At 36.2% G+C, this 25,112-nt stretch overlaps 1 protein-coding gene across 2 annotated transcripts in view; it reads left to right on the forward strand.

Annotated features, from left to right (window-relative positions):
- LOC150109422 (protein RER1-like) overlaps nucleotides 1-25,112 on the forward strand; it is a 103,415-nt gene that overhangs the window by 54,052 nt on the left and 24,251 nt on the right. For both annotated transcript variants that reach the window (XM_090408121.1, XM_090408128.1), the window contains exons 5-6: nucleotides 9,032-9,110; nucleotides 23,069-23,204. In XM_090408121.1, coding sequence (XP_090264247.1) covers nucleotides 9,032-9,110; nucleotides 23,069-23,204 — 215 coding nt within the window. The remainder of the gene's footprint in view (nucleotides 1-9,031; nucleotides 9,111-23,068; nucleotides 23,205-25,112) is intronic.

The raw sequence follows: 25,112 nt of genomic DNA on the forward strand, positions 1-25,112 counted from the left end.
ATGTATAGCACATCTCCTTGCAGAGATGTATGATGCTAAACATTAAAGGCAATGGATGAAGTAATGCAGAGCTCATTAATGAGCTCTGCATTACTTCATCCTTAGCATTTTCAAGTCTGGCTCCCACTGAAGAGACCTCAATAAAGGTCGAAACCGGTATGGGTAGTTTGAATGCCTTTAAATGTTTAGCATCGTACAACTCCACAGGGGGATGTGCTTTACATTAAGGGAAAAATACTAAGGAAAGTGATCAGAGCTTTATCCACCTTTACCAAGAGTTGCCTCGACTGGCACTGCCAAGAGTTGCCTTGGACTTGCACTACTTGCAGGTGCAAACTTGACTTTCTTGTCTGTTTGCTTACTTGGGAAATAGGATTAAAACCAAGTTTATATAAAATTACTTGGTATCTTGAATACATAATATACCCAAGTTAAAAAAAACTTTCTACGTCTCCACATAGTTTTCTGCAAGCACTATACAGGTAACCTTCACATAACATGGATGTTAGGTTACATAGAAATGCCGCGTTATGTAAATCACGTTATGCGAGACTCAGATCACATAGAAAACGTAGGGTTGGGTTCCGGAATCTTTTTTTTTTTTTTTTTTGAGATTATATAAACAACGACATATCCAACAAAAATATTTTTTTATTTAATTCAGGTAATTCACGTAAGTTAAGAAAACATAAACTATGAAACAAATACATAGTGTGAAATTATAAAAAATCATAAATTGTAAATTTATATATATTTTTATAATTTTATAAATAAATTTACAAATCATATGTAAACTTCATTGCACATAATGCATAAATGTTTTAGGCAAAATAAAATAGAGTGTATATTTTAATCGTCATCACTCTCTTCAAAACTAACATTTTGTAGATGTTTTTTTATTTACGAGTGGCCGGGCATCATCATCACTTGAAATCTCTTGGGCATCATTTGTATAATTCTCATTGCATACTTAAGTTGATTTAGTTATCAATAAGTCAGTAATAAGACCTTGCTTACCACTATGCTGCAATTTTTTTATTAAGTTCATTATGGAGCTTAACAAATATCCAGTTGTCTTGTGAATTTTCTGGAAAGCACTCCATTGAGAGATCATTATCCATAAAATAACTTTCTTGCCAAGTTCAATCCTTCTACTAATTTCTTTAAACTGAATTCTTTAACGCATTCATCGCAATCAGAATCTTGGGTAGAACTTTCCCCACCATTTTATTTGACGTCATCTAATAATTGTACCAGTTCCTCCTCATTTAAATCTATTTCCCCATCATTTAATTCACTAATTTTGTTTTCAACCATATCACAAAAGTGCTCTAAGTGGCCATTACTATAAAAAATAATTTTTTTACATAAAAAAAAAGCATTACATATTGTATGTAACTCACCAAAAAATAAAGTGCTCAGCTTGAGATTGTATCTCTGAAAACTGAAAATTGTATTGATCATTATTGATCAATACAATTTCAGTATTGATCATGTGAGAGATCATTATCCATAAAATAATTTTCTTGCCAAGTCCAGTCTTACTAATTTCTTTAACGTATCCATCACAATCAGAATCTTTGGCAGAACTTTCCTCGCCATTTGGTTCGACGTCATCTATTAATTCACCAGTTCCTCCTCATTTAAATCTATATCTGCGTCAATTCACTATTGAAGAGATTGGAGCACTTATGAAGAAGTTTGCGAAGGTAACATCTCATGTGCTGATCGAAACCGAATTTATCTTCAGTCTTGTTCATTTGTTACCTTGGCGGTTTATAGTGGGTGGGTTTATCCCTATTAACAAACGCATATATATCACAAAAGCCCTCTAGGTGGCCATTACTATAAAAATAAATTTTTTTTACATAAAAAAAAAAGCATTACATATTGTATGTTAACTCACCAAAAAATAAAGTGCTCAGCTTGAGATTAACACACTTATGATTTTTAATGTATTTTCCTAGCAGAAAACGAATACAATTTTCAACAATAAATACTTTATATGGTAAACAATTGATGTACGTGCATGGTAAAGGGTATTTCCCATGATATAAATTCGCTACTTATAACTACATGTGCAATACGGGCAGATGCAAATTTAACGAAGATAAAATTTGACTTTTAAGTCGCGCGTTGAAAAATATGAAAAGATAGGGGGTTACTACAGTTTGTAGACCGTGTTGTATAAGTATCGCGTTCTACGAGGGTTACCTGTATAATTTAAATTTTCTTGCAAACAGTTCAAAATTAAACTGCAATCAGAAACATTTATAGTTTGAATAGTAGGCTAAAAGAAATTCCTTATGTTACAGTGGATAGTAATATCCTCCGATTGATTCAGGATATGAGAATGTACAGGAGATTTCTAATAGGAAATGGTGTCAAGGATTTAGGCCTAGAGGGGCCTGTTCCAGCCTCAGAAAATCATCATTGAATCTTTTTAGAGGATGTCCTTATTTTCTTTTTCCTAACAGTTTGCAATTTAAGGTTTGTTTTGATAATCTTTCTGTTTTCGTTCTTTTAATGTGTTGCATCCAATGTTCATATTTTTTAATTTTTTCTATTGATTCCTGGTTTAATTCTTTCATAATTTCTTCATTTCTTTTGTAATCGAATAGGGTATATTTTGCAGTTTTTCTCATAAACTTCATTTCAGCTATTATTAATATTCATTTGTCTTTTTGTTTTATTGCCCAGATTTCACTTCCATGCAACAGCACTGTTAGAGTTAATGTATTGTATACTTTTAGTCTGGTTTGTTTTTGAAGTAGGTTAGATTTAACTATTACACCTGTTATTTTTAAATACAGGCAGCCCTCAGTTTACGATGGTTCAATTTATGCCGATTCACAATAACACCAGATGCCTGCGTGTGCTTTGTTACTGTAGTGTGGTCTGACTGAGAAACGATGCTAGCAGGCACTCTCGTGTTTGAGTGTTTACCGAGCTACTATGACGTATATGTATCAAACCTAGTTTTACTGCTGAATCTACCTCATTGTTCTATTTAATTTTTTTTACATACATACATATTTAAATTGATAAAGTATGTAATTACATACCATGTCTGATAAAAGAAGTGCAGAAAAGTTAGCATAACTTGGTGTTAAGAAGGCACGGAAATCAATCACACTTGAAGAAATGAAGATGGAGGTGATTCGAAGAATGGAAGATGTGCAAACACGTGTTAATGTCTGTAGAAGTATGAACTTACTTCGACTGTTACTACAATTATGAAAAATGCACATAGAATAAAATAGTCTGCACAACAATCTACGTCAGTACTAAATGCAAAACATGTAAATTATAGCAGGGTAAACTTCATGAAAAAATGTAAAAATTATTTTCATTATGGGTGGATGACTTGAATCAGAAAAACATTCCTTTGATGCAGCCTGTTATAACTGAGAAAGAAAAAACAATTTTTGAGGATCTTAAAAAGACGGAGGCAAAGAAACATTTTTAGGAATCGAAGGTTGGTTCATGAGATATATTTTGCAGTCTAAGTCACTAAGTCTCGAAGTAAGCGCCATAGTGTCAAATTATGTGGTGAGACGACAAGTGCAGATGTTGTGGCAGCAGCTGCTTTTCCTAAAGAATTTCAAGACTGTGTAGAACAAGGAAGTTATCCTCCTGATCTCATTTTTAATGTTGATGAGACTGGGCTCTACTGGAAAAAATTGCCATCACGCACCTTAATTTCCTGTGAAGAATGTTCTGCTCCAGCTTTTAAAGCTGCAAAAGATAGACTTATGCTTTTGTTGAGTGCAAATGTCTGGAACTTGGAAGCTTAAACCAATGTTGGTATACCATTCACAGACACCACACACCTTCAAGGATCGAAAAGCCATGCTGCCAGTCTATTGGAAATGGAACAAGAAAGCTTGGGTTACACAAGACGTTGTAACAATGTCTGTTTACTGCGTTATTGTAATATCTTTATTCTAATTAGCCGTGTGCTTTTACTTTCGTAACCTCTCCTTACTTATTCTATTGCGTACTGTGTTTATCCATCTTTTGTATTTACTAGTCGTATGCCTATGAAGGCTGGAAAATTTATTTGTTAAGACTGTGCCACCAGTATTTCTATATCGGCATAAGACTCAGTAACACGTCCGGTAGATCTCTCTTACTAGCATAAATTCCTTAACTAAAGTTTACATAAACAGTCATGGTTCTCAAAACTACGCTTTTAATGCCTTAGTTGTTTCCTGCTCACAAGTATGAGTTTATTTAGGAACAGTGCATCGTTAATTAAATGATCAGGCAGCACTCTATCGACATATAAATAAAACACATTTATTTGCATTAATATCAAAGTGCATTAATTAAATGATAGGGAAGTTACTCTCTCTACCTATCTGTTAGACTTTCAACATAAAGAAACAAACTTACCCTTTCAATACTAAATAACTATGCAATTATTAAATTGCATAGTTATTTAGTATTGAAAGTTATTTAGTATTAAATTTCAATAACTAAATAATTATTAAATCAAATTATTGAAACTCTAATTTATTCACAAAGAGGTTAGCTAACTATGCCAATTATTAATATGCCAAATAACTCTCTTATGGACACTTCTTATTACTATTAGAATTAACATATTACTATTAACATAATTCTTATCAGTCCATCTATAACATATCTCCTAGATTATAAAGGAAATATACACTAAAAGATGGAAAAAACTTACAGAGGCTCTGTGTCACACTCAATCAAAGGTCTTGCACTAAAGTTCCTATGCCTTTTCTTTCATCTCGGGTCTAAGGCTTCCTTCTGGAGTGTCTTGCTTCAGCGGCATCTCGTCTGGGAATTGGCAGGCTTTTTCACTGCAATCTGCAGTACTCGAATAGCTCAGGCAAGAGGTTTCAGCTTATGGGCAAATTCTCCGGTGCTTGAAGTTCGCTCTACAGCTATTGGCTTCGTTTGACCTCCCGTGGCAAAAAGACATCTGACCGACACTTGGCTTGGGTTATTTACATCAGCTGTTCTCTCATCATTCCCAATTTTCTCCTCTGGCATGGGCTTGCCGTAACGTCTGGTCCTCTGGATCCTACTTCCGGTATTTCTGCCTCTGACTGCTGACGACGATAACTCTAACTGCCGACCTCTATGTTCGGCTCAGTCCCTTTTTATTTCGTGTTCTCCGGGACCTTGCACGAAGGGTTGTGACCCCCCCCCCCCCCCGAAGAATTCGGCACGACTCCTTGATCTTCTGTTAAGACCGACCAGTTCTTTCTTCTCCTCAGTGCACTCTAATCCAATCTTGTCGGGCAGCAGAAACTTGTCTGAGGCTTGCCGATCTCTTAGACACTGACTTTGAAGGTGTTTATATGCAGAGCTCGTAAGCAACGTTCTCATACACTTAAATCGTAAACAATTTTCTTATGCCCATACATAGAGCTATTATACAAAGTTCTGGTGGTAAAGTATTGCCTTTGTTTTTGACATTCTAGAAATTTTTGTTAAAGTAGTAAGTACAGTCAATTCCCATAGGGTTATTTACATTAATATTTAGCATAAAATATATAGAGACAAACAAGGTTATTTTTGTAACAATCTCATGAGACTTGACCTTTGTAAAAATCGATATAAAGCACTTTGGTACTTCCAAGCTACATAGAGTTTTACATTTTTATAGATTGGTACACAAATTATTTTTGTCCTATGCTTCGCTTCTGTAAAGAAAATGATTTGCCAGCCAAGGCATTGCTTCTCTTGGATAATGCCTCTGGACATCCTCAAAACCTTGCTGAAGTAAGAACACCATTGGATGTCAAGGTTGTTTATATGCCCCCAAAACACCATCGCTTTTGCAACCGATGGATCAGGGGATTATATCAATCTTCAAAGCCTATTACCTCCGTATAACATTTATGGAAATAGTAAGAGTCTTGGACACTTTAGGAAGAACTATTAAAGACTATTGGCGGTCATTCGATATTTTGAAGGGCATTAACAACATCAAGGCAGCGTGGAACAAAGTGTCAAAAAAGTGTTTAAAAGGAGCATGGTGTTAATGACTCCATGTTTTTGCAAAGGGCGGTGATATGAGTTAGCATGTATATATTGGCCAGATATATACATGCTATTAGAGCAAGAGGAGAATGTTATTGAAGACGTTACCAAGCTTGTGCAAGAGGTGGGATTGGACGATATTACAGCTGATGATGATGTGACAGAAGTCTTAGAGAGCCATGATAAACCGCTTTCCAATGAAGACTTAAAAGAATTAGCCGAACAATTAAGTCAACATCCAAAGGAGGAGAAAGAAAATGAAGAAGGTCCTCTGAGAGATATAAAAACAGCCGATTTATAGCATATCCTTGCAAGCATAGAGACATTGACTAATGGACTTTGCGAAATGGACCATGCTTGGGAATAGAGTGCGAATGTAAAAAGGAGTGTAATCAAATCTATTAGACCTTACACTGAACTCCTTAAAGAAAGAAAAAGAAAATCTAGGCAGTTAACATTGGATACTTTTTTCAAAAAAAATGCAGGTGATCCAAAACCAGGAACTTCAACATAGAAATATGTATTATGTTTTCGAAGTTTCATATTTTTTGTATATAATTTTGTTTTGTTTTCGTTATTAATCATTTTATTTTAACAAATATATATGTATATATTATCAAAGCTTTAAATATAATAATGTTACACATACTTCATGTGTAACATTATTAACCCAGCCAAGGTGGAGGAATCAAGAAAGGACCCTGCTGAAGCCTTGCCGGTCCCAAGCCTGGAGAAATGGGGAGGGTTAGTGAGGGGCCAACTACCCCTCCTATAAAAATACCTCTGGTTACGAAACAAGCACCACAGAAGCCTCGGAATTTGGACGCTTCCACAACAGTGGACTGCATTCCGGCAGAGCTTCTGAAGAATGGTGGGGACATCCTGCTGGAGCAGTTGCACCAGCTCATCTTGTTGCTCTGGCGAGAAGAACGGCTGCTGGATGAGTGGAAGGAGTCGCTGACACCCCTGTATATAAGAAAGGAGATAAGTCTCAATGCTGCAACTATAGGGGTATCTCACTGTTGATGACTGGCTACAAGGTGCTGTCTAATAACATCATGGTAATGCACCTCACACCATATGCAGAAGTGTCTTGGTGACCACCAGACGGGCTTTAGGAGGAACCGTTCTACAATAGACCAACTCTTCACGCTACGCCAAGTTTTTGAAAAGTGCTGGGAATATAACCAGGAAGTCCATAATATCTTCATAGACTTTTCTAAAGCCTATGACTGGAAATTCCTCGAAAACTTTGAAAAATGATGCAGGTGTGTGTGTGGCTGGTTCGAGAGCAAGAATGAAAGCAGAAGGTGACTTGTCGGACCCATTTCAAGTACAGACCAGCGTGAAGCAGGGTGATAGGCTTTCTCCGATCTCTTCAATTATTGCTGGAAAAAGTAATTAGAAGTACACAGCAAGTGGTAGGTGGAGTTGACATGGGGATGCAAGTCAGGATTCTTGGCTATGCGGATGACTTGAATGTCATGGCGCATCAACGAGACGACGCAGTGGCATTGGTTACTGCCATTGAGGAAGCTGCAGAAGACAGCTTGAAGATAAATGCCGAGAAGACGAAGTACCTTTTCATGAGTCACCATGTTGATCAAGATCTAGAGGGAGCTGCTCGGTTTAAGAGGGTGACGGAATTTGGGTACCTAGGGTCTATCGTGACTGAAGACAACAAAGTTGAAGCTGATGTCCAGAGTCGGGTGAATGCCGCGAATGTGGCCTACTACCAAGTGCATCCCCTTTTTGCCTTGCGTATACTGTTTTGGACTACAAGGGTGAGACTATACAAGATTCTGATTAGACCTGTTCTCCTCTACAGTGCTGAAACGTGGAATCTCACGGTGAGGCAAGCTGACCACCTGAGAGTATTCGAGAACAAGATGCTACGACATATCTATGGAGGGGTCATGGCAGACGGAGTCTGGAGGAAGCGGTCTAATACTGCCATACACGCTTTGTACAACTCAGCAGTCATCTTGCTGGAGCTGCGAGTCCAGCGTCTTCAGTGGCTGGGGGCTCCTGCATCGTATGGGCCCCTGAAAGAACTGTGAGACAAGTGTGGAAGGCCCAACCCCCGATCAGGGAGACTGAAAAGGAGATGGGCGGATCAGGAAGAGGAGGACCTGCAGGTTGTCGGGCTGGAGACCAAAACTTTGCAGATAGTCGCAAAGGACCATGCCCAGTGGCGTCATGCGGTGCTTGTGGCCAAAAGTCCCCCGGGCTGATAGTGCCTAGATAAGTCAAGTAAGTCAATACTTCATGTGCATATTTTTTGACTGTGCAGAACATTACCTCCCATTAAAATTGGACTCGTTTTACGCCCATTTTTTCAGGAAGGGAAGTGAGGCATAAATCGAGGGCCCCATATTTTACAATTTTTAGGTTTATATTTTTTTCATATGTAATCATACATCTTAGGTAGTTAAATGAATTTACCTGTTTTAAAATCTTGTTATCTTTTAGTTCTTATTAGATCTTGTCCTTTAAAGGCCATAATTTTTTATTTTTCTATTGATATTATCATTCCATAATCTTTGGCTATTTCGTTTAAATTTAAAATATCTTTCTGTAAGTTATCTTCAGAATTTGTAATTATTTGGTCATCAGCAAAAATGAGAGTGTTTAAGTTCACAACAGGAAAAAGCTTAATACCTTGATGGAAATTTTTATTCCATTTTATTATTATTTCATTTAGAAAAATATTAAAAAGAGTAGCTGAAAGGGGACATTCCTGGCGGACTCCTTGGTTTATCTCTCTTGGATATGATAGTTCATAATTTAATCTTATTTTGTATTTGTCTTTCTTTTAATATCTTAAAAGAAAATGTTAACATTTTAATTCTTTTAATATATTAAAAGAATCTTTATCAAATGCTTTTTCAAAGTCAATAAATGTAATATATGTTTCTAAATGAAAATGATTATCCCACAGAAATTTAATTTATTATCTTTTACTTTACTTTGTCATTTAAAAAAAAAAAACTTTTTTTTTATCTAGAAGATGGTCCAGAGCTTCCTACAAAAGCTAATGAAGAATTTCGCCCTTTCATCAGAAGGTTACCTGAGTTTAAGTTTTGGTAAGTTATTGACATCTACATTATACACCTGGTGTTGTTTCTTGTCATTGATTAAGCAAATAAAAATCTAATATTTAAGTGCAGTTATTTTTGGATAGATTTTTGCTCAATGAGACATAAATTGTAGGTTACTCTGTATAATACATATCGATATGATAAACTTAATCTGAGCAGAAGTGTTTTTGCAGCCATTTCTTCATTTGCTGAATTATTTCTGTGTTAAAAATCTTCTTCCAGTTGTTTTTGCAGCAAACATTCCTTCATTTCTTGGACTTATTAACCTTCAGAATATTCTGCTTCACTAAGAATTAATTTCTCAATTTCTTTTTTAATTCTGTATAAGGATATGTTTGTTTCTCATCACTTTCTGATTGCTTCTATTTCTTGAAACCAAAAAGTTTTTATTTGCTGCCTTACCAAGAATTTCATTGCATTGCCATAATGTTATAATTTGATTTCTTTAAATTTTGTCATTCATGGTGAAAGAATCTAAAGAAGAGTGTAGATATTCTTTTTTGAGATAAGCATGATAGAAATTGTGCAATGGCAATTTAGGCTCAGGGTTAATCTTCAACTAGTACTTGAAGTCTAAAATGCAGATGATTTTCAAGCATCACACTATTGCTGAACTTGTGGTTGCTGCAGATCAACCAGATTACATCCTATGTCTACTTGCTTAAATTGGTGGGCTTGTTATTAGCTAGATAACCAATGGGTATTAGACACCTGACTTCAGGAAACTAAGTAATGGACCAGTGTAGAAATGCTGTAAGTAGAGATAATGTGGGTGTAAGGTGTGTGTACTGTAATACCACCACTTTGTTTTTTGGAAGTTTGCAGTGGCCAAAAATCATGATCTCCAGAGAAAGGTCCAAATTTATTTTTTCTCCATTTGTTCCGGCATGTAATATGAAGAATGTTTTCAGAGTTAAATCAGACATTAGTGAGAGATGCACTATTGATTCATTTTGAGGATACGGCTTTAAAACAGTTGTCATGCAGACCAGCTTCTAGATTATACTGGACCAAACTTAATGGTAACTTGTATTCTTCCAGGTCAGCTTGTGAATGATCTTGCTGCTGTATTCTGCCAAGTGTATTTGTAAGGAGTCAAAGCAGGTAGGTCATGATTACTATAGAAACTGGATGAAAATTTTCATTGTTTGGTTTAAGGAGTCTATTATTCCATATTTAACTTAGACAACAGCCATGAAAAAGTCAAGGAAAAAATTGCTCAGAAAAGGGTAGATCTTCCAGAACACTCCACATTTGTTTCACGAATATACATGGTCTTATTTCCAACCTCTGTTCATTTCCATATCCATTCCCAGACCACTCTAGTTTTCTTCAGATAATAAATTTCAGTTACTCATCTGTATATACATTTTTACTGATGTTCCATGTTCTCTCCAACAGAAAGATCCTGGTCCATATTGATGGAAAAAAGAGCAAAGGTCCCGATTCCTCCACAACAGTCTCCCACAGGGCTCTGTGTTAGCCCCTTTACTCTTTAACATCTACATGTCCGACTTACCACATACCAGCTCAAGGAAATATATGTATGCCGATGACCTAACAATCCTACACCAGTCTACCTTCTTTGCCAACCTGGAATCAACCTTGAATACAGACCTGAATACCCTGGAAGAGTACTTCAAGCAGTGATACCTGAAGCCAAATTCAACAAAAACTGTGTCCACAGTATTCCATCTGAACAATGCAGAGTTAAATCAACACCTCAACCTCTCTTTCTGTGGCAAAATGGTGGAACATGAGCCTCACCTGAAATACCTTGGAGTGAGCCTGGACAGAAGTCTAACCTATAAAAGGCACATCATTAACCTGTCCAACAAAATTAAAACGAGAATATCATTTCAAGGCTTGCTAGAACAACCTGGGGTTGTAGTGCAGAAGTCCTAAGGCTGTCTGTGCTAGCCCTTGCATTCTCTGCAGCAGAATACTGTGCCCCCCATCTGGAAAAGAAGTGCGCACACTAACATTATAGACACCCAGCTAAACTCTACCATGTACACAATTAGTGAGACACTGAGAAGCACTCCTCTCCCACCTGTCCTATCCTACATTGCTCCACCAAATGTATGGAGAAGACAAGCCTCAATTAAAGAATTTAAAGTAATGAGCAACCCACTCCTGCTCCTGCACCAGATTCTCATAAATCCACTTAGTCTTCCAACAAATGGCTTCCTGATTGAAGATCCCTGTCTTCTGCTGCGTGGTTTTCCTTTTCATAAGAAGAACAGGATCAGAACGAACCAGAGCAGATATGGCTACCTCCTACATAAATGGAGACTATCAGACCACCCTTATTGTGATTGTTCCCCCCCCCCCCCATGGCCCAGACAATTACTCATATTGTGAATGACTGCCCAAGGTGCCAATTTCATGGTGGTGGTGGCCTCCAGGACATCCATGAGGTGATCGATGAGGCCCTGGATTGGCTTTCTAGACTGGACATTGATTAGCTGCTTTGTATTCCTTGTGCCATAAGAATAAATAAAAATAAATGTTAGTGTGCTCAACTTATCTATTTTTGATCTTTTTTTGACTAAATCTTTTTGCTTCATTCTCTCAAATATGTTTGTTGTTTAACACTCTTCTATTGCTGCCAATCTTTCTGAACTTTTTTTTTTAAATGATTTTCTCTGGGCTGACATTCTTAATATCAAAGCCATGTTCCTTGGATATATTACTGTTTACAATTCCAGCTGGATTTGCTTTTCCAACTGTGCTGGTCTGGCAACAATTTCACTCTTATTAATTAGATGCCTACTAGAATACCAGACAATCCAAACTCTTTGTGTCTCATTTTTACTATAATCCTCCTGAGTGTATTGTGGATGTTGTTTACCTTCTAAGCAATGCACAAATCACAAACTAATTATATTGATTTCTGTGCATCGTTTCCTTGGTTGCATAAATTCAGCCTGTTTCTAAGAAGAGAAAATGATCTTTAACATCAGATTACAGTCCAGTTATCCTCACTTCATTTTTTCTTCTAAAGTAATTTTAATCATTAATCAGGCAATCCTCTTGCTTATCACTCACTTTTGGACAAACATTAAAGTTTGTAGAAATTCAAGTAATTGATATTTCTAATCCTTTGAGATCTCCATGACCTCTTAAAGAATGTGTAGAATCGACTGGGACTTGTGACCTGATGTCCATTTCCCACCTTCCTGTGGCGTGCACCCCATTAGTGGGTATTCACCTGGATACTGAATGATGTGCTGGGGTTGACGATTTGAGATTTTCATATGGGCTTAAACCAAAATAAAATGATGGAATTTTATGCTGACTAGGGCATTTCACAGTTAAGCCCTTTTGTTTTTTGTCAAGGAACTAGAGCAAGCAGTCAAAAAAGTCTGCTATTAGAACAAGCTCAAACTCAACATTAGTAGAGTTCAAGATTGGCATCAATGGAAAAGAAATGGTACTAGTAGAAGAAGAAGAAGGACCATCGATGGAAAAGAAATTAAACTAGAAGAAGACGACGACAAGCACCAGATTGACTTAATAGGTGTTTCTGAAAAAAGAACATGTAAGATTCTTCTAAGCAACAAATACAAGATATAATATTCAGGCAATAATGATCAGAGAAAAGGAACAGTTGTAGTATTTAACACTGAATTTGAGGATAATCTTTTTAAATGATGGGCAGTATCCAAGTAGAGTGGTGTGGGCAAATATCAAAATGGGGAATTGCAACTTATTTGTGTCTGTGATCCCATAGAAGATTCTACTAAGGAATAGTCAGAGGAATTTTTGTGGCATTAGAGAAGGCAGAGCTGACACAAAGAAAAAGGAAAGATTAGTCTTTGTTTGTTGGAGGTATAAACAGCAGAGTAGGAAATGAATATCAAACTTATAGCAGGAAATGGGGAAAGTTTGGAGAAGATCAAAACTAATAATAATGGTAAATACCTGTTGGATTTCTGTTTAGGACATGGACTAGTCATTAATACCATAATTTATGTGCACAAAATCAGATGGAAAGAAGACACAAGAAGTGTAAGTTTCATTAACTGTTCTGATAATGATATCTTTATGCTGATTCAGGACATGAGTATACAGAGGATTTGAAATAGGAAGGAATCACCATTTAGTTTTGAGTAGGATAAAATTGAATATCATATTGAAAAAAAAAAAAGCATAAGGAAGTTTTAAAAAGAATCAAAATTTGAGCAGCTTTCAGAGGTGAAATGTAGATTCAAATACCCAAATATTCAAGAAAGTTTGAAAACAAGAACACAAACCTTGGCAATTCATTGGCAAAATAAGGATGTAAGAAAGTGAAGTAAATCTGTAAAACTAGCTTAAAAAGTCATGGGAAGAAGTTTATAACAGAAAATATCAGGAAAGTTGCAAAATATTCTCTTGAAAAACTTGGCATATTTCAGAAGGCCTGCTCAGAGGGTTGAATTTCAGATGATGGAGTAGAGCTCTCACAGTACCCAAATGTGAATGTGGTAATTACAGAAAAATTTCCCTATTCAGTGTTCTGGGTAAGATCTATGCAAGCATGGAAAAGCTAAGAAAATTTTTAGAAGGGAAATGTTTTTAGAAGAGAAGATTCAGACCAGATAGAAGTTACATGGATCAGCTTTTCACTTTAAAAGAAATAGTTTTTTAAAGTCATGGGAATATAATAAGGATCTCTATTTTAATTTTGTAGATCTGGAAAAAAGCATATGACAAGGTATCAAGAGAAAAGCTGTACTACAAAATGTTACAATTATATGGTGCAAATGGGACATTATATCAAGCAGTATATTACATACAAGACATTATATCAAGTGTGTATTTGAAAGTTTGCTGATAGAATTGAAAGAGGTAAGGAAGATAGTGTGATGTTAAATTGAGTATGCGAAATGAGTGTACGTTATCTCCAGTGTTATTTATCTATATGGATCATATCATGAAGGAAAGTTGCATTAAACCTGTATCCGAATTGGAAATGTTAATCTCTGTTGTTTACTTTATGCAGATGCTATACATCTAAATAAATCCAGTACAAACGTTCAGGATTCCCTAACAATGAATAAGTGCTGTAATAAATTTGGTATGAAAATCAGCATTAAAAAGACAATGAAAATAGGAAACATTGAAAACAACTGCACTCTGAATGGAGAACCTACAATACAAGTAAAACATTTCAGATATTTAGACAATTTTTAGTGAAGACGGTAAACTAAATATGGAAATAAACAACAGCATTAGCAACAGAACTGAATAAATTTATATGGATAAGACAGAAATTAGTTAAAACACTAAACATGTTGTATATAAGGCATCATTCAAACCAGATTTAACTTCTGGATCAGGGCTGATTTAGAAATAAAACACTTGGTGACAGACTGGAGAGCACAGATATGAGCGTTCTGAAAAGAATTAGTGGGAGTGAATAGATGGCATCATTGTCAGAATTATATTAAAAAGGATAATAGAACAGAACTTTACTTTGTTAGCATTCAGGAATCTGTGAGCAGAACTAATTTCAGGTGGTATCATCGTTTGAACAGAATGGGAGAGGAAAGGTTAACAAAACGAGTTTGTTTGTTTTTTATTGCATGAAATTAGTAAGGAAAAATACTGTTAGATTCCTAATCACACACACCATGCACCATAGAAGCAGTTGAGCCAACTGATCATATTTTGCTGTTGTTTGAAACAAAAGAAACTGCTCAGATCGTTTGCAGAGATATGAAAATGATAGATATGGCAGTGGTAATAATTTGTGAGAAGGAACGTATTTACTAATCTGGGTGGGGGGGGGGGGGGAAGATCCAGCTTGTATTCTCACATTTAAAGGCAGTTTTGAACAGTTCATTTGTTTTAAGAAAATTGGTAACCAGCATCTGTAGGTAAAGTTGCAGCCAATGAATTTGTTGAAGATTTTGACGAGCTTGTCCAAGGTTATTCATCTTCCCAAGTGTTCATGTTTGATAAATCTGGTCTTTTCTGGAAAAGATGCCTAAAAGAAAGAACATACATTATGAAGAATGAACAGAAGCTTCCATAATGCAAAGCATCTACTGTCCAACCACAGAGACGAGAACCTCAGTTGGCAGTGTGCCAAGAAGACTCAATCCATGCTGAAGGGGAGAAAGGAATCAGGTGATATATGAATTTGTTAGCAACATGTGAAAATCACATGCTTTGTACGTAAATTTTCAAACTGTTGCAAGCAAAATAGTTACCTTTAAAAACTAGAATTTTCATAAAAGAAAAGGTAATTTTCCGACATATAATAAAAAGCACTCATCCCATGAAACACATTTATTACCCTATTATCAGAATGGATTCGCCTTCTTCTGACATGCGCAGAAGTGTCGAGGGGTCTTGCATCTGTGGGTGCACAGTAAAGACCATCTTACAATAATGTTGACATCAAATGCCTTTTGGAGTCTTAAATAAAGCTACTCTTTATTCTTTCATTCTGAGAACCTGGGCATTGAAGAATGTGACTAAGTTCCAACTCTCAGTGATTTTTTCAAGAGTAATTAAAATTTTCCAATAGTAATGATATCTTCAGAATAAGAAGTTGGCAGAGAATGCTCTTTCTCTGTCTGTATTGCATCAGCATATAGTTTAGATTTGGAGTATGTCCCAGGATTTGCAAAAGTGAAAATTTTGTTCTTGAACATAACTGCATTGATTCATTCACTGGATCAGCATGTTGTTGTGAGCATGCTGATCAACATCCAAAATACCATAAGCTCGCATCCCATCAGTACCTTGTGGCAGTCAGTAGGCGAGATATTAGAAGACGCAGAAGAGCTTGTCCAATTGTAATTCTGCACATCAACTAAAATGTGTTAGGACCTGTTGTTGCAACACTTATAGGGTTGCACTTCCCATAGTCATGAGTAAAATGATAAGAACACAAATTTGTATCCTGATTATATTTAGGAAGGTCTTCTGTTTTTCTGGACATTAGGTATTGAGATGTACCATAGATTCAGGAAAGGAGTGATTGATGACAATAAGAATTTCATAAGTAATGGCTTGACTGAAAATAAACAGTAATCTTATTACAGCAAATAATCAGCTTGGTGACTTAATGCAACTAATCAACAATTAATTATTTTGGACAGAGCAAATATCACAAATCATTTTCCTCTAATTCTCATGTTAAAATAATGACACCTAAAGTCCTAAATAAACTAGAAACATAGAACAAACTATACATTAGCATGTTCACATTGGGGGTCATAGCTCTCTCACCGTCACCCTAACTATCTGACAGGACGAGAGAAAATACTGTATCCTGCAGAAATTTTGTGCTTATGTTTTGGCGATGTGTTATTGTAACTGGATCTGTGGAGGATGACAATGTGTTTGTTCAGGATATATTAGAAAACAATAATGAAGGAGAATGCTGTGTTTGGTTAGTATATTTGAATTACTCAGGTGTAAATATGTGAATCATCATTAATAAGTTATGTAAAAATGGCAGATGTAAAGGAAAGAACAAGTGTGAGCAGAAATACTTTCATTACTGGCATTGAATTATTAATAATTAACATTTGTAATGTGTGTCCTGTAAATTGCTGGGTGTATGTGATACATGTCGTTCTATAAATTGTAGACATCCATAAGTGAATTTATGGGGGGGGGGGGAATCCTACATTCATTATTTTTTTTTTTTTGTCAGTGGCTCTTCTGTCTTATCAATAATAGACATCTCACATGCTGATCTTTTGTTTGTTGTAGATCAACAAAATAAATAAATAAATAAATACTTTTTATAATAGAATATTCATTTTTATTCAGGAATAGATAGCTTCACTACGTCTATTGTTTCTGAATGGTATACTGTAGAAGCATGAAAAATAAGTAGCTAAATGCAATATACAGAGACATTTAGTGAAGTTAGTGTAATTAGAGAACTGGGATGACACTCATGGAAAAATATTCTCCACCCACAGACTGTGTTGCATGCATGCAAACAAAACAGATTTATTGTGGCACTAAAAATAGCATCTAACTAAACACATTTCTTTTAACATCCCCTTTTAAAATTTCAGTTCAAGTATAACAGCTGTTTTATAATAATACAGTCATTGGTTACAGAAAGGTGCTCAATTTATGTAAAGCAAAAAGAATATATATATATATATAACTTGAATCAGTTTGAATTACATTTGAGATATTTGCTATCATTCAGACACTTCACAAATGCTAATTTTATAAATAAAATTTTACCAAAAAAAAAGCTGCAACTAACATACTGTGTACAGTGGGGTGGGGTTGAAAAGTTCTGATAAATACCTAGAACAAACATGGTATTAAAGCATTTGATATAACCACATTAAAATCCTTTAATCCCCATGTTTCATCAAATTGTAATAATTTGTTCTTTTTTCTATATAAGTATAAGAAGACATGTCAGAGTTTTTGAAGAAATTCAAAGACACAGAGGTGCAGCCATCAAGTTTTACGTGTTGCAAGAAACCGCAATTGTGATTCACCAAACTTTATGTGAGACTTTAGGGGACTGTGCCTCAGCATATTCATCAGTTGCCAGATGGGTGGCCAAGTTTAAAATTGGGCATCCTGAGACAACGGATGCCCCCAAGTCAGGAAGACCTTCCACAGCGATCACACCTGAAAACATCTATGCAGTGCATGCCATGATCCTTGATGATAGATGAATACCAGCCAGAAACATTGCAAAGACTCTGGGGATATCCAGGGAACAAGTTGGGGTCATTATCCACCAACATCTAGCCATGCAGAAGCTCTCAGCAAAATGGGTCCCCTAATGTTTGAATGCCTACCAAAAGAGAGAGAGAACGTGTACTGTCATCTCAAGGGATTTTGGGTCATTTTGAGAAATCAGGTGCAAATTTTTTGGCTCATATTGTGACTGTTGATGAAACATGGTTTCATCACTATAACCCAGAGACCAAACAACAGTCAATGGAGTGGAGACACAAAGGTTCTCCATGGCCAAAGAAGTTTGAATCCAAAATCAGCAGGGAAGATTCTTGTTACAACAGCAGTTTATTCAACAGCTCTGAAGGAATTGAAGGAGGTCTTTAACCCTTTTTCTAGCTATAGGTGTCTCCCACTTCTCTCCATCTGTTTCTATACTGAACTTGTTTTTTCATTGTTAACAATTTTCCTATTTCAATTTCTTTATTAATAACGTTAATAATCTTTCATCATATCCTTTTCTGTTTGTCATTATTTTGATTTTCTCAGAATTAATGTCTAATCCAGTTTCAATTGATTTAGTTATTAGATCTGCTATTAAAATGGCACAGGAAACTCTTTGGCTTTCATTGTTTGCCTCACCCACCCTATTTGCCAGACCTGGCCCCATCTGACTATTTCCTATTCCCAAATTTAAACAAACACTTGAAAGGAACAAAATTTACCACAGATGAAGTCATATCTGCAGATGAGAACTGGCCTGTGTAACAAGGGAAAGACTTTTTTCTTTCAGAAGGATTGCAAATTATGTAGCAGCATTGTAACAAATAAGCTTTGTGAAAATGCAACTGCTCAACATGGGAGCAGCATACATATGCTAAAGCTATTTTCACATACCAGCAGTTTTCACACACCAAACACTGCCCATCTTGAATGTGTTAAGTTACACATACACTTTTATATACATTTAGCTAAAGGTAAGTCACACCACAGCCCTAGTGGATTACCATGTTTCCGTCAATCCATGGAATAGTTCCGGACAGGTCTCCTGAGCTTACTGCATCTTTCCTTTTGTAGAAGACTCTCTATACAGTAACTTCTGTGATAAAGCATATAATGCCACTCAAAAATATTGAATGCTCATGATAACTCAGTCATGAGAGTGGGTTATACTTATAACTGGGTTCTAATATACATGCAGAGCTACAAAAGAACTTTTACAAAATTGGAAGGAAATTTTTGCTGGGTCATTGTCTTCACATGACCTTTACCACGAAATTTAGATCTTGTCTAGATGGGAATGGACTCTCATACTGAGCCACATGTTTATTCTGAATAAGGATAAATGGATATGGCAAAACCAAAACAAAACAAGGGAAAGTAAATAAAAGTATTTTTTATTTACTTTTCCCATATATCAAGCAAAATTTTCATTCATTGATAAAGATTCCCCAGCAATTTGTGGCTGCAGTGAATTTGTCACCGTTTTTTTATTGGGTAAGCATAGCATGTAATCTATATTCAGGGTTTCAAAAATCAAAACGATTTTATACTTTTTGATAAAATACTTGCCAAGCTTAAACCATTTCAAGACTTATTGCAATAGGGGTGCTTAAGGGTCAAAGCTGTATAACTGAGAGGAGACCTCCACATAGCCTTTAAAGGAATGCAGAGAACCGACCAGGGCTTCTGACCTAATGTCCAGTCCTCACCTTCTCGTGATGCACCCTATTGGGTACTTACCTGGATACTGAACGAACAAGGATGGGCTGGCAATTTGGAATTTAGCCGACCAAATTGTATTCTTATTGGCTTAAACCAATGTTGAAAATGATGGTACAACATGACAAAATTTCATGCCGGCTGGTGCGTTGCCCGGTTAAACAAGGCCCCCTGTTGTTTTCCCCAGGGCGAACAGCGAAAATTCAGCTACTGGAAAAAATCTGAAAGCACACCCCAACTCAACATCACCAGAATTAAAGATCGGTACTATCAACATAAGCAGCCTGAATGGCAAAGAAATGGAGCTAGCTGAGGAATTAGATAAATACTAGATCAACATAATAGGGGTGACTGAAACAAAAAAGGCAAAAACTGGTGAGATCTTTCTGAACAATAAATACAAAATGTTATATTCAGGCAATGACAATCAAGGAAAAGAAGGAGTAGCCATAGTATTCAACACAAAATACGAGGCTAATCTTCTTGAATGGCAGTCAGTCTAAAGTAGAGTAATGTGGGCAAATATGAGAATGTGGAATTGGACAATGCGACTTATTTGTGCCTATGGACCCACATAAGGTTCTACTAAGGTAGAAGTGGAGGAATTTTTTTGAGGCTTTAGAGAAAGCAACTGACACAATCAAAAAGGAGAAGTTGTTCCTTGTTGGGGATCTAAATACCAGAGTAGTAAATGATTGTCAGACATACAAAAATATTTTGGGAAAATTTGGAGAAAAGAGCAAAGCTAATAATAACGGCAAATATCTGTTGGATTTCTGTTTCAACATAAAAATGTGCACAAATTCACATGGAGAGAAGAGGCAAGGAATAAGAAAAGTCTCATTGACTATGTTATTGTTAATAGTGAGGTTTTCTCCCTGGTGAAGGACACCAGAGTGTACAGAGGATTGGAAATTGGAAGTGATCACTATTTAGTCTTGAGCAGGATAAAATTGAATTTCACATTGAAAAGAATGACATGTAAGAAAGTTTTAAAGAGAATAAAAGTTGAGCAGCTCTCAGATGTGAGCTGTAGACTAAAATACACAAAGATTATTGAAGAAAAAATGAAAGAGTTTGAGAACAGGAACCAACCTTGGAGATTCAGTTGCAAGCTCTGAAGAAAACTCTGATTGATTCAGCTAGAGAGGCATGGGTGAAGTTGTATGCAAGGATAGAAAAATTAGAACTCCATGGTGGACACAGGAAGTTAAAGAGGCAGTGAAGGAAAAGAAGAAAGCATATAAAAGTTCCTGGAAAATAAGTCAGCTTGTGCTCTTAGATAATACAGAGACAAATGTAACAAAGCTAAACACTGTGTGAAACTAGCTAAACAAATCGTGGGAGGACTTTGGCAAGAACATAGAAAATAAGTATTAAGAACGTTGCAAAATATTCTGGAGGTTGTTGAAGAAGCTTAGGAATGGAGGAAAGTGTGCTTCAAAAGGAGTTAGAGATGATAAAGGTGACATGAAAATGGGAGAAAAAGATATCCTTGAAGTATGGAGTAATTACTTTGAAAAACTGCTAAATGAAGCAGTGATGACAGCACAGTGGTAAATAAACACTGACCAGGCATGCAGTCAGGAATACATATCCATACTTGAAGTAGAAAAAGCCATCAAAGGCTTGAAATGTGGAAAGGCAGCTGGAGTAGATGATATTCGACCAGAAATGCTGAAGTATGGTGGTATAAGAGTCTTACAGTGGCTCCACTGCATAATTCAGAAGGCCTGGACAGAGGGACGAATTCCTGATGATTCGAGTAGAGCTCTCATAGTACCCATATATAAAAAAGTAAATAAAAATGAATGTGAGAATTACAGAGGTATTTCCCTACTGAGTGTTCCTGGCAGGATGTATGCAAGTATACTTGAGAAACGGTTGAGAAGAATTGTGGAAGAAAAGCTTGGTGAAGAACAAGCTGGATTCAGGCCAAACAGAGGCTGTCAGGATCAGATCTTCACTTTACGACAAATAGTCGAGAAAGCATGGGAATATAACAAAGATCTGTATTTAAGTTTTGTCGATGTGGAAAAGGTATATGATAAGGTGCCAAGAGAGAAGCTATTCAATACGCGGCAGTTATATGGTGTCAATGGGGCATTATATCAAGCAATACGTAGTCTTTATTTGAGTTGTAAGTCAGCAGTTAGAATTGAAGGAAGTACAGGAAGATGGTTTAATGTTAAATCTGGTGTGAGACAAGGATGTACATTATCCCCTCTGTTATTCATTATCTATATGGATCACATTATGAAGGAAAGTGGTATTAAACATGATATCAAAATTGGAGATGTTAATGTTAGCTCTTTGCTTTATGCGGATGATGTTATACTTCTAAATAAATCCGCTACAAGTCTGCAAGATTCTCTGACTAAATTGAATAACTGTTGTAATAGATATGGTATGAATGTCAGCATTAAAAAGACAAAGGCAATGAAAATAGGTAGAATTGTTGAATATGTCAACTGTTTTGTGAACGGGGAACCTGTGAAACAAGTAGAACGTTTCAGCTACTTAGGCACGATTTTTACTGATGATGGTAAATTAAATATGGAAATAGACAACAGAATCAACAAAGCTGGTATGGTTGGAAGTCAATTGAATAAATTCATATGGAATAAGAGAGAAATTAGTCAGAACACTAAATTAGCTGTATACAAGACAATGTTCAAACCAGTTTTAACTTATGGATCTGAGCGCTGGGTCAGAAGTAAAACACTTGACCAAAGACTAGAGACCGCAGATATGAGAGTCCTGAGAAAGATTATAAGTGTGAACAGATGGCGTCAATGGCAATATCATATTAAAAATGAGGATATTAGGAAAGAACTTGACATTGTAGGCATCCAGGAATGCGTTAACAGAGCTAATCTATGGTCACTTAAACAGAATGGGCGAGGAGAGATTAGCAAAACAAGTGTTTTCCTAATCTTTGCCAGATTGGCAGGAAAAACGACCCAGAGGGACCAAGATATAGGTGGATTGATACGGTACAATGTGCCTTAGACGATAGTAATATAAGATCTGATAATGATAATATTGGAGTCTTGACAAGTAACAGACTGATTTGGAGGAAAATTGTAGATAGGAAGTTAGTAACGATGTAAATTTTTCATTTAGTACTATCATATCCTGTACACCCCTTGAGGGTATATGTCAGGAATTTGATGATGATGATGACTTATTGCGAAAGAAGGAATTTTACATTTTTCCATATTCAGGATTTATTTGCAGAAGTGTGGCATTAATTTGATGTGTTTATTCAAAGTAAATTTCTGTTAAAATGCATACCCTGAAATGTTTGTCTGAATCAGTTAGGGAAATGTGTTACTGCTCTCTTTATCTAAAGAGAAACAGAATAAATGACAGTTTGTTCTCTTCTGCTTTATTAGTGATTCTTTCATAGAGCCAAAGGACCACTGTTATAAGCACAACAGTGACTCTGTTATAAACATAATTTGTAAAATGTATAACATGAATTTACTGTTGTATGTGCATAACTGCAATTTTATAATTATCTGTATGCTTTTTTCATTAAAACTATTATTTAGGTATTCGGCTACTAAAGCAATCCTGATTGCCATATTTTGTACGTGCTTTGATGCTTTCAATGTTCCAGTATTCTGGCCAATCTTGTTACTGTATTTCATTACTCTTTTGTGCATTACAATGAAAAGACAGATTAGGGTAAGTTCTTACCACATGCTTCCTCCATTATTGTATGTATTATATATTTTTCATTGTATGTAAACAACCTTCAAAGGAATAAGGATGGGATGATAGAATAACCTTATTCGCAACAGGTCTTCAAGATGAAAACAGCCTCTAGTTGATATATTAAGTAGATAAGGGATGTTGGCAAGATGGATCCGTAATCTTGGGAGAAGGTTTGGCTCTGAGTGCTGGGCCAGTTGGGTTGGGTCCAAAGTGGATATGGCACTTCTCCAGGACTGGCGAAACTGTCCATTGATGGAACTGTTGAACCTGGTCCAGTGTTGGGATCTTCACATGAAATGCCTCAACTGTGTGGTGTGGCAGATGGCCCATTTGGTGTGACTTTCTGGCAGCAACTAACAGCCATCTCAGAACTGGTATAGACCAGGGGGAATTAGACTGTCTAATTAAAGCATTGCGATTGCTGTTGAGATGTGTTGCTGTCATGTGATCCTGGGCATTGTTGTGATTGATTGTTTAAGTGAAAGAATATCAATGAAGGAAATGGGTATTCAGTAGGAGTAAACATGACCCTTATTGAGATTGATGCTATTAGATGTTGGATGAAGCTCTGATTCTGCTTGTCAAATAAGATGGCCAGTTTACAAACTCCTGTCAGAAGGGCAGGTCTGGCATGCCTCTCCATAGAGGAACCTGTAGAGATGCTGAATGCTATTCTTAGAAATGTGGAGTTGGTTGACCACTGTTGATCCCATCATTATAATTGGAAGTGCCCATGAAATCTCTACTCAGGAAGTTGTGGGGATTAACTTTCTGACTCTCTAATGGTGGAGTAGATGGGATGATGGACTGTAATAATAGACTACCAATGATATGTTGCAAATAGTATCTGGAGATAAGCTTAAGTTAAATGTAAAGTACTCTGTAAGTTAGAATAAGCTAAGTTAAGATGAGATCAGAGATCATGTGCTTGAAATTCATTATCAGATTAAGGTAGTGTTTGACTGGACCAACTTTGGTGGCCCTGACTAAGCGTTACTAAGGTGTTGGACTCCGTTTATGCAAACGTATGGCTGATCCTACTGAAGCTGTTTTCATGTGGTTAGACATGGCCATGTCTTGCTTCACATGTGTTGAGAACTGAATACCTTTAGGTTCTTAATGTGGGATGATACTGAACACCTATAAGTTGGAATCCCACCTGATATTGTAATGATACCAATCGTGCCTCACGTTGAAAGGCACAGCCAGCAAGAGTTGCTTTTGTATATCATAATGCAATCACTCTGGAGATGAAGCCCCTAAAATGGAAGTATTAAGATAGCTGTTGAGACTATATGGGTCGCTGCCTTCCTGTGCTGCACCATGCAGGTGCGACATTTAGGCACCAAATTATCCTCAGTTAACTTAGGTACTGATCTGGGTGTCGTACTTAGAAGAGCAGTCACTATACTATGATCTGTTGAGACTTATCCTCTGACTCATCTGTAGATAGACAGAATAACTAAAAAACTACAAGAAATTTTCATTAATGTAATTCAATTAGTGATTTCCTTATAAATTAAGAATATTGCAAAACTGCTAATTTATTACTTAATGAATATTATATTGCCTTTATATGTGCATTTATATATAGACAAGTTACCAAGTTATAAGAAATTTATTCATGGGAACAAATGCTATAGTGAACATTGCCTGCATGTGCACAGATTAGAGCACAGTGGCGTGATAGGTAATTTCTGGTGCCAAGTGGGAGAACATCACCATGTTTATTAGAATCCAGTAAGCAGCTTGAAAAAGTTCCATGTTTGGTCATTAAAGCAGGATTTTTAGATTTAATGCCTCCATAATGTGCTATACGTATTCAACCTTGTGGGAGAGAGGGACTTGAGTGCAAACTACATGGAAAGTATATGTATG

This window comes from Typopeltis vanoorti, chromosome 2 (assembly GCF_054136105.1).
Source record: "Typopeltis vanoorti isolate ZY-2024b chromosome 2, IOZ_Tvanoo_1.0, whole genome shotgun sequence".
Lineage (NCBI taxonomy): Eukaryota > Metazoa > Arthropoda > Arachnida > Uropygi > Thelyphonidae > Typopeltis > Typopeltis vanoorti.